Source organism: Limulus polyphemus, unplaced genomic scaffold (genome assembly GCF_000517525.1).
Source record: "Limulus polyphemus unplaced genomic scaffold, Limulus_polyphemus-2.1.2 Scaffold2859, whole genome shotgun sequence".
In the NCBI taxonomy this organism is placed as follows: Eukaryota; Metazoa; Arthropoda; class Merostomata; order Xiphosura; family Limulidae; genus Limulus; species Limulus polyphemus.
The window spans coordinates 123,863-134,801 of NW_013668469.1; the positions used below are offsets into that span (position 1 = coordinate 123,863).

Here is a 10,939-nt window from a genome sequence, read left to right on the forward strand (position 1 = left end):
TTAAGAGTGATAACAGTTGTATTACTATACATATGTAGCTTTTTGTAATTTTATAATGCAACATTAACATTAATTATTGGCTCGGCATGGCCAGGTGGCTAGGGCACTTGACCTCGAATCCCATTCCTACCAAACATGCTTGTCCTTTCAGCCATGTGGGTGTTATAAATGTGACGGTCAATCCCACTATTTGTTGGTAAAAGAGTAGCCCAAGGGTTGGCGGTGGGTGGTGATGACTAGCTGCTTTCCCTCTAGTCTTTCACTGCTAAATTAGGGACAACTAGTGCAGATAGCTTAAAAATGGCCAGTTTGTAATTATTCTGTAAAATTTATGCAGGCATTTCACAAAGTGTACTCGAATGTTCCTATCTGTTATGGCTGTATAGCAGAGTGGATTTAGATAACTTATTTGTCAAATGAATGAGTTATTGACCTCAATAGGATGATGCATTTAACTTGCGACTTTACCTTTTGCAAGCTATCTTGTGTTTCCTGCGAAAGACTCTGTAGGTCTCGAATGCAAGTTGATTCAAACTCGTTGCCTGAATTTTTTACCTGAGTTATGTGACTGAAAAGAAAGAAAAAAATACCCTTCTTTGATTTATTTAGTCGTGTCAAACACAACAGAACTTCAGAAAGTTTCCTGCAAGTATTCAATACTATGTTATATGACTTCATGTACTGAATGTTGGCAATATTTAGAATGATGAGGAACAAAATGTTTAATTCTTTTTATTATTATTTAGATCTATAAACATATATTATTATATGCACACAATATTTCAGAAAAACATATTTCTGTTAATCTCACTTTTCTATTAGACTTTGACATTTCTGGGTTGATACGGAAGTTTCACGAAGATCATCCTGAATCTGTAAAAAGAGACAGACAGACTTATGAAACCTGTTTTTTAGAAAGTAACACTCAACAAAAACATTAATAAGTACAATTTATACATATTTACTTCCCTCCACCAACAACAGACGATTTATTAATTCATTCTAAAATACCCACGTGCTTTCTTTACATGCTTAGATCACAAAGATATAGACAGTTACATCACACCATGACAACTAAAAATGAGAACCAGCGACTGATTAAAATCAACAAAACAACACTAGTATCATAGTTACAAGTTCAAAACTATTTCAACTAGAGTTGTGAGTGATGTATTACGCTCAGTAAAAAAATTAAAGGATTAGGGAATTTACAAAGAATATTTTTTTCGTTTAAAGTATGCTCAAGTAAAGCCAAATTCAAAACACTTTTTTTTTTAATGTAAACATATAAAGTTTCTTAGTTAAATAAATTTCCACTCTGAAGGTTTTTGCTTGATGTGTGGAAGAATAGTTACAACTTTATTTTGTTTGATTTTTTTCTAAGTCAGTGGTGCAGTTTTGCTCTCAGGCACCACAGTTAAATAAAAACTTAATCTAATTTCTTGAGTTTAAAAAAGTTTTTATAATCACGAGTTTACACTTAAATTTAGATTGTGTGGAAAGCTTTGTGTAAGAATAAAAAAAAAGCCAAAGCTTACGTAACCACAGCTCAAAGCATGTAATTTTTCTAAATAACATTTACATTTATAAGCGTTAGGTTTTACACGAACCAGATGTAGCATGTTTTTTTAAAATAGTAGTTCAGGTTGCAAAGTAAATCAGAAGAAGAAACATCTAGCTACTGGATTATTTCAAAATTAAGGCGATGCTTGTATAAGTTCACGTTACTCAGAATTATATCTCAGATGATACAAATCATATTATTGAACAGATCCCTAGAGAGTACTAACAAATCTGGGAATGGTAATCTATATGTTTATTGGCAGCAAATCAGTTTTTATTGTTACTAGTACTATTTCTCCATGAATGCCACGATTGGTTTGTACACACTCCTAAATATTAGCTTGACCAATACCTGAGAAAAATTTATAACAACACCGAAGTTCTAACCGGATAAATTAGTTAGATTACCAGTGCAAAATGGATAGTACTCTACACAGGTTCTGCCTATACAGTGTATCATAGACTAATGGAAGCATAATATATTCATGCATATAAATAAACTATTCTGACCCATTATAGACAAGATACCCAATTACGTGATGTACACCACAACATATCAACAGAGTATGCAAATGGTCAAAGAAGTGTTAAATCTGCCTTAAATTACTGGTACATGATCATTTTACATATAAAACATCAACAACAGACACACTACTGTATTTAACTGTAGTAACGTGCTCATTCAAATGTGAACCTTCCAACTTCTCAAAACAATAGCAACAAAATATCCCAGAACAAACTTTGAACTAATGGTTCAAAGGTGAATTATTTACCTCACACCCAAAGTTAAGACAAAAAAATAATGATAGAAACTAAATATATCTACAGTTAGAATTTTCAGCAGCAAACTATAATGGATTGCAACATTTTATCTAAGTGGCTAGGTACAGTCACTCAGTTAAGACTACAATAGCTAACAGCACTGAACAAGGTAAAGTTTTAAATATATCCTCTATATTTGTGAAAGATAAATAAAAAATTGGGAATTTAAAAACCTGCAAATAGGGATTGTAAAAAAAAAAGTAAAGAAACAAGGCTGGATATTCTCTAGATATTATCTACTCAAACTAAAAACCTCCATTTTGGCTCCATGCTGTTACTTAGAATTACATTTGGTCGAGGCAAAATAGGGATTTGTAAGTTTGAGTAGATAATGTCTATAGTATCTCCAGCCTTGTTTCCATAATTTTTTTATCTGTCTTGTTTGCTGGCTTTTTTTTTTATGCTCAACCATGGGCAAAAGATTACTTGACATGGTAGCTAACTGATACGGTTCATGATGATTTACTGTAGCTATTGACTATTTGATCACATTAGTTCGAGATGTAAAATGTCAAGCTACAGTTTCAGATTGTCATGGAGATTTGTTTGAGAGTATAGTGAATATTTATAGTTTCTGTGTAACTAAATTCTCTACATATAATGCATATTAATGAGCAAATATATGACTAGACTAAGCCACAATCCCACTATGCACGTATATAAAATATTCCCAGTATAGAAAAGCAGCTTTTTCAAATAAAACATATATGCCTAAAACATCACTTTAAATAAACCTTCATGTCTTTTAAAGTAATTATTCTACAAATGTGTGTAATAAGATATTTAATATTATGTGTATTGATTTTTATTTACTCCTTCACTTCATACATAATCTAACGGTTGGCTCCCTAAAGACATTAATTGTATAGTGTACAAAGTATTGAGTATCTACATGTTACAGTCGCCTAGTTCATATATTATTGGCTGGTAATTCTTGTTTCAACCTGTACTTAAGCTTTTTAACTTAAAGAAACACCAGGTATTTGTAAGAAAGCTAACTTTAAGGTGGTAATGATAACATTGTATACAATAAAATTATGATGTTTTTTTAGTATGTGTAAAATATAGAAGAAACAACTTGACTTTTCAATACCCCTGCGACCTTCACAGTATCTTATTCAGTATTTTACAAAAGGTTTGGGTACAATATACCAAACCATTTTTATTGTAGGCTAGCAAGAGAATAATTATAATTTTTTACATTTCATGACTAGTTTCATAAAAGTCGATGTCAGATTTATACAGACAATAATAGTAACGAAATAAGGATACCTTATGAAACTAGTCATGAAATGTAAAAACTGTAAATTGTAAAATTTATGCAGGCATTTCACAAAGTGTCCAAGTCGATGTCAGATTTATACAGACAATAATAGTAACGAAATAAGGATACCTTTATCTGAAGATTTATTTTACGTTCTACACAGCCCACGAGTATATCTTAGCTATAAGTACTTTATCGAACCTTCTTACCTGAAGACGATATCTGTTTGCTTGTAGTTCGTGAACATGACCCTCTGCATGTTCTCTAATTCTGGCTTCTACCTCCTGGTATGTAGTCTCCCATGCCTACAAAACAAACCAGCCACAGGGTTTCCTTATACGTTATTATTAAAACAAAATGTGAGCATATCCACCGACTGCAAATTACAAGTTTAAGTCTGAGTGTTTGTCTGCTTATAAGTGGTGAACCACTGGATCAATTGTCACTAAACCTGGAATGTACCCTTATGGCCCCCTGGTGAGTGGCATAAAAAAGTTAGCATTTGGATATTCTGTTACTCCTAAGTCTTTCCTCATGAATTAATTTCTACATTGATACTAATTTTAAAGGCAAATTAAAATTTTTCTGGGGTTGACTACCATACCCACAACTGGCTGCAGAGACAGCAGTAATGTTGGGATTTAAAACACCCGACACATAACCCCTAACTGATCTTCTATGACAGCTACCTCTTTATTCATTTAATACGTCTGGTAGACAGAATATCCTCAACACTTTTGACGTTTTCCTTTAAAATTTTATTGACAAACTATATGATTTGTTTATTTCATTTTATATATACGTAGTTCATGAAATTTTGATCAATTTATATAGTTAAAATTGTTATGGGTAGCAGCTTTAGTTTCTAATTTGATATTAGACATCTTGGTTCTAACTTACACACACACACAGAGTGAGAAACTAGGACTATTTTAAGAATCTTCTATACTTACAGTTTCTACTTTATCAGCAGCTGTAACACTCTCCGTCTGCAGCATTTCCTGCTTTGTTTGTACTTCAACACCAAAGTCCATGGCCTGTAATATAAAAAAAACGTATCGTAATACAAAGCCAGTTGCAACATAATAAAATAGAGAGCAGTGGTTATCTGTGATAAAAAGAAATATTCAGTCAACCTTTCAGTAAAATAACCTGTATGAGTTCTGATAAAGGTCATTTGGCCAAAACTTTGAAATGCTATTTGTCTCCCAGAAATTTTAATAATTCCTTGGTATTTTCACACGTAACAAAAAAATACAAAAGTGTCCAATGCTTTGTAAAAATATCAGTATAGAAGACTTTTACTCACGAACTGTGTTGAATATAATAACAGCTTCAGATAAAAATGCTTTGTAGTATCAGTTTTACTAAAATATGATTGACCGTAACTCAATGGGTTTTCTTATGGTCAGGGGTAAAAGGACATGTCATCATGTTTGTAGACTTATATTCAAAATTTTATTGGACCACTATTTTAGTAAATAGGGCATTATCTCAACTTCCTACAATCTTCTATATCTTTAACGTAAGTAGGGCATTATCTCAACTAACTACAATCTTCTATCTCTTTAACATAAGTAGGGCATTTTCTTAACATCTTACGATACCGAAAACTTTTAAATTTGCACACCATCATGCAAAGTTAGAAATGTTTCTGATGAAGTGAAAAATTTAAAGCACAATTCATTTTTCAAATCTGTGACTCTAATTACCAGGCATACGCTTCAACCAGCTGAAATATTGCCTCTCCTGTGTCACAAGTCTCATTTGTGTGTCACTGTCCGATATTACGGATGAAATACGGCAGGCTCATTGAGCAACGTCAACTGGCTTGAAATGTTCAGAATCTGTTTATTAGCATTTTTTGGTTGAAAGGGTAATTTTTTTTTTCAAGATTTTATGACTTTTATCTATAGAAATGTTAAAGGCAGTAAAAACTATCCTAATAAAGATTGAATGTTTCTAAAGAACATAATCCTGAGGATGACGTTGTAACGTCGAAACACGTAGAGTCGTCAACTTTTTGAAGGCCATAGATAGGCCTAAATAAAATGTTTTTAATTGTGTACCAGTTTAACGTTGAATGTTATTTATGATTTTGAACATAATCTAGTACAAACTCCGTTAACTTGTTGTAAACAATCTGAATTATCACTTGCCAAAATACATTTCAATAACAGTATTTGTAGTTCTTTAATGAGAAAAATAATTATTTGTAATTTTCCTCAGATGTTTATAACAAGCAGTGAAAATAGGTTTAAAAAAATGTTACACCATTTGTGAGAATTTGAAGTATTTCTGCTAGAAAATTGTTAATTTTAAAATTCTGGAGTTATATAATTTTATATGACAGTCTTATGAAACTAGCCCAGCTAAAGACCAGTATCATAGGAACCTGTACATATTAGAAATATGTGAAAAACATTTATGAAGTGTTACAGCAGCATGCCATATCAGAAATGTTTTATGAGCCAATTAGTTACACAAAGACTACTTTCAACTAAACCATATAAAAAGCTTTATAATTGTTTGTTTGTTTTGAATTTTGTACAAAGCTACACGAGAGCTATCTGCGCTAGCCGTCCCTAATTTAGAAGTGAAAGACTAGAGGGGAGACAACTAGTCATTATTACCCACCGCCAACTCTTAGGCTACTCTTTTACCAACGAATAGTAGGACTGACCGTCACAGTATAATGCCCCCATGGTTGAAAGGGTGAGCATGTTTGGTGTGACGGGGATTCTAACCCCACAACCCTCAGACTGCGAATCGAGCGCCGTAACCGCCCGGCCACGCTTTATAAATACACACAACATTATTCAAATGATGCAAAAACCTGACTTAGAAGCAGGATAACAACTTTGATCCTGCTCCCACCAAAACGTGACTAGTTCTTTTTTATAACAAAATTGTTGATGTATCCAATTTTGAAAAATTAAATAATAACACTTCCAAACTAAAACTTAAAAGGAAAAAAAAAAATTACAGAATATAGCATGTAAGATAATCAAATAATATTATTTTTGGAGTTTGAGCAAGGACTATCAATATAAAGAGCGGAACATTTTTTTTTTTTTATATTGAGTTTGAAATTCTATGAGAAACTTCAAACGTGGACTGTCGATATAAAAAGGGTAATTTTTTATGCAGTTTTATCTATATATGCTCACTTCAATATCAGATTCATCAGGAATACTAAGTTCGGTAGCCTTCTGGACATCAAGTGTATTTCTAAACCTCTCAAGGATCCTCTCGTGGGGTGAGGTTGCAGCAAAAGCCCGAGGGTAGATGTACTCTTTTCTCTGTGGGGTTTGACCTATGTACACAAGAGAAATAAAAATTCAATATATACTAAGTACAGTGATATTTCTGTAAAATCTAGAACCTTTAAAAAAAAAAAATATAGATAAATACTAGTTCTGCTCCTCTAATTACAAATATATATATATATATATTCAAGAGATAATACAGAAATACTTCACTAGCTGACTTTTCAACAGAACAACAAACACCAGGATGGTGTAAATTTCAATGCTGAAATTCACAGGTAATGAAAGTGACAGTCAGTGTTAAGCTTCGATAACCTCATGAATATATGCTTTAATTTCTATGAGGAGATCCCACATCAAAAATAAATGTACAAAATACAAGTGCATGTTTTATAATCATTTTAATCAGGTTTTATCACACCTAACCAGTCCATCCCACTAAAACACAACAAGTATGGGGAAGTATAAATATTAATAGAAGGTTATAAACATTTCAAGATTTAACCTGAAAGAAATATATTTAATTAAATACCTCAATAACTAATACCTTTTTTTTTCATTTTAATTCTTTGTGGCTTTTTCAACATAAGTATTACAACTATTATACTGGGATCTAAATTTATGAAATTACAGTATACCTGTGGGTACATCCTTCAACATATCTTCGTTTAGAAACTTATCTATGTCCTGGTCCCGCAAGCGAAGTTCCTGGGTAACAGACTGGACAAAGTCCATATTTAAACCTTCTATATTGGCCAGTTGGTGTCTGTGAGAGTTCACCTGCTTTTCATACTGTTGTCGATGACTTTCCAAAGTTTCTTCTTCTTTAACAACAGCGTTTCGCACCACAGTGGATAGTTCCTGAAGCAACAATGCAATTTTTTCTGCCATTAAGTTGTGAATGTTAATTATTCCAAGCCTTTATATCATCCATAACACAGAGTTAACCAAACGAAATTGGTGACTATAAACAACTCGGCACTCACCTCAATTACGTGACTATAGCATCAACATACATTTACCATAACTAACCTTGATTATAAATATTCTCTAACACAGAGGTTCTCGAACTGTCATAATGAACTTCCCTGAACTAATAAAACAACAACAAAACAACTGTATCTTTTTATAGTTTACAATTTGTGAGAATGTGCCAAAAAAACACCCAACACCTTAGGACTAATGTGTCACAGTAGTTAAGGACAAGATAATATTGTCAACTTGGGTGTCACTCCCATCCCTTCCTAGGGATGTTTACCTCATAATCTGAGAACTGCTTATCTTCCTTGAAGGCAGTAACAATTGCCTAAAAGAATTATGAAAAGCATAGTTACCTGAAGGTGGTAACGTGTGCTTCACGGTTCATAAATGTGACTCTTGGTTACCAATATGTTAGTTTGTTTTGGATATTTGCACCACTCTGATTAAATAGTTAAACTTGGCCATCATTCCGATACGGTTCCGGAAGACCCCAAATGGAGTATTACTATTTTATGGTAATAGGATGGGGAACTCTAGCCCTTAAATGCACAAACTAACCACTAGGCAACACCCAACCCACTGCAAAGTGCTATAAAACATTATCTTTCAGCTGTTTCTAACTTTCAATAGTACCGCAGAAGTTACAATGACACATGCACTCATGTTACTGTATTTTTTTTTATACTTACTTTAAAATTAAGAAATTAACTAATGTATAATAATAAAATTTGAATTATAATCTACAATTTGATACCAAACTTACTGACATACAAGGGCATTATCTCAACTAACTACAATCTTCTATCTCTTTAACTCTTTAACATAAGTAGGGCATTATCTCAACTAACTACAATCTTCTATCTCTTTAACATAAGTTAAGTAGGGCATTATCTCAACTAACTACAATCCTGTATCTCTTTAACATAAGTAGGGCATTATCTCAACTAACTACAATCTTCTATCTCTTTAACGTAAGTAGGGCATTATCTCAACTTCCTACAATCCTGTATCTCTTTAACATAAGTAGGGCATTATCTCAACTACCTACAATCTTCTATCTCTTTAATGTAAGTAGGGCATTATCTCAACTAACTACAATCTTCTATATCTTTAACGTAAGTAGGGCATTATCTCAACTACCTACAATCTTCTATCTCTTTAACATAAGTAGGGCATTATCTCAACTAACTACAATCTTCTATCTCTTTAACATAAGTAGGGCATTATCTCAACTAACTACAATCTTCTATACCCTTTATAATATTTATAAAACTAGATACCACTGACGCAACAGACAGTAAAGCTCACTGACACATTACATAACAATAGAAGCCCTTCAAAACATTTATAAAACTAGATACCACTGACGCAACAGACAGTAAAGCTCACCGACACATTACATAACAATAGAAGCCCTTTATAATATTTATAAAACTAGATACCACTGACGCAACAGACAGTAAAGCTCACTGACACATTACATAACAATAGAAGCCCTTCAAAACATTTATAAAACTAGATACCATTGAAGCACCAGACAGTAAAGCTCACCGACACATTACATAACAATAGAAGCCCTTCAAAACATTTATAAAACTAGATACCACTGAAACACCAGACAGTAAACTGTCTGACACATTACATAACAATAGAAGCCCTTCAAAACATTTATAAAACTAAATACCATTGAAGCACCAGACAGTAAGGCTCATCGACACATTACATAACAATAGAAGCCCTTCAAAACATTTATTAAATTAGATCCCATTAATGTGTAAGTTGGTAAAACCAACTGACATCACCAACAAAGAGGTCTTTTGATGGGCTTCTCTTACCTTGGTAAAAAACGAAGAGTCTGTACTAAGTTCACTGATTGAAGATTCGTCACTCATAATGGACAGATTGGCTTCTGAGGTGACAGAGCTAACATCTATAAGCTCAGGTGATAATTTAGTAGATTCTTCTATTTCCTACGTACAAAAGTGAAAGTATTAATGATAAAAAAATAAATGTGAAGCCCAATCTATCATTCAATTTATTACTCATCCCCGAGTTATTTACATAAATTTCAAACAAATACAGGGCTACTGTGCGAGTAAAAGACATTTCAAAACATCATACATATAATATACACTCCACCACTATACGAAGTCTAGTCTTTTTTCTTTAGATCTGACCTTTGTCCGGGGTTACTAAAGAGGTGCAATTCCCCCAAACAATTTTAACTCGATGATAAGTGGTAAATCGAATGATACGTTGGGCTTCGCAACTATTTTTTAGTGTGTCAAACAGCTTGTCCGACTTTTACAATTCATATGAATAAATGAGTAGCATCAATGCTGTATATTCTGGGAATTCCTATATAAATAATAGGATTACTGAGTGAGTAAAAGACATTTCAAAACACCATATATTTTTTTATCTGTACCACTCTCACAGTTCATTCTTAAAACTTAAGTAGCTGTGATTTTCCTGTTTAAACTGGTTCTCCTAGCACCCAGTTCTTTAGATCGTAATGTATTAACACATTTCATAGTTTAAAGTACTAATACTTATTCTTAGTAGAAGAGACGAGGGCAGACAAATGTCCTCTATATCTTTAACGTAAGTAGGGCATTTTCTCAACTTCCCACAATCTTCTATCTCTTTAACGCTTCTATTGTTATGTAATGTGTCGGTGAGCTTTACTGTCTGGTGCTTCAATGGTATCTAGTTTTATAAATGTTTTGAAGGGCTTCTATTGTTATGTAATGTGTCAGACAGTTTACTGTCTGGTGTTTCAGTGGTATCTAGTTTTATAAATGTTTTGAAGGGCTTCTATTGTTATGTAATGTGTCAGTGAGCTTTACTGTCTGGTGCTTCAATGGTATCTAGTTTTATAAATGTTTTGAAGGGCTTCTATTGTTATGTAATGTGTCAGTGAGCTTTACTGTCTGGTGCTTCAATGGTATCTAGTTTTATAAATGTTTTGAAGGGCTTCTATTGTTATGTAATGTGTCGGTGAGCTTTACTGTCTGGTGCTTCAATGGTATCTAGTTTT

At 32.9% G+C, this 10,939-nt stretch overlaps 1 protein-coding gene across 1 annotated transcript in view; it reads right to left on the reverse strand.

Moving 5' to 3' along the window:
- Positions 1 to 10,939, reverse strand: part of LOC106468072 — a 21,728-nt gene that overhangs the window by 2,119 nt on the left and 8,670 nt on the right. The window contains exons 6-7 of the mRNA XM_013928471.1: positions 812 to 873; positions 469 to 568 (exon numbers count right to left, since the gene is read on the reverse strand). Coding sequence (XP_013783925.1) covers positions 469 to 568; positions 812 to 873 — 162 coding nt within the window. The remainder of the gene's footprint in view (positions 1 to 468; positions 569 to 811; positions 874 to 10,939) is intronic.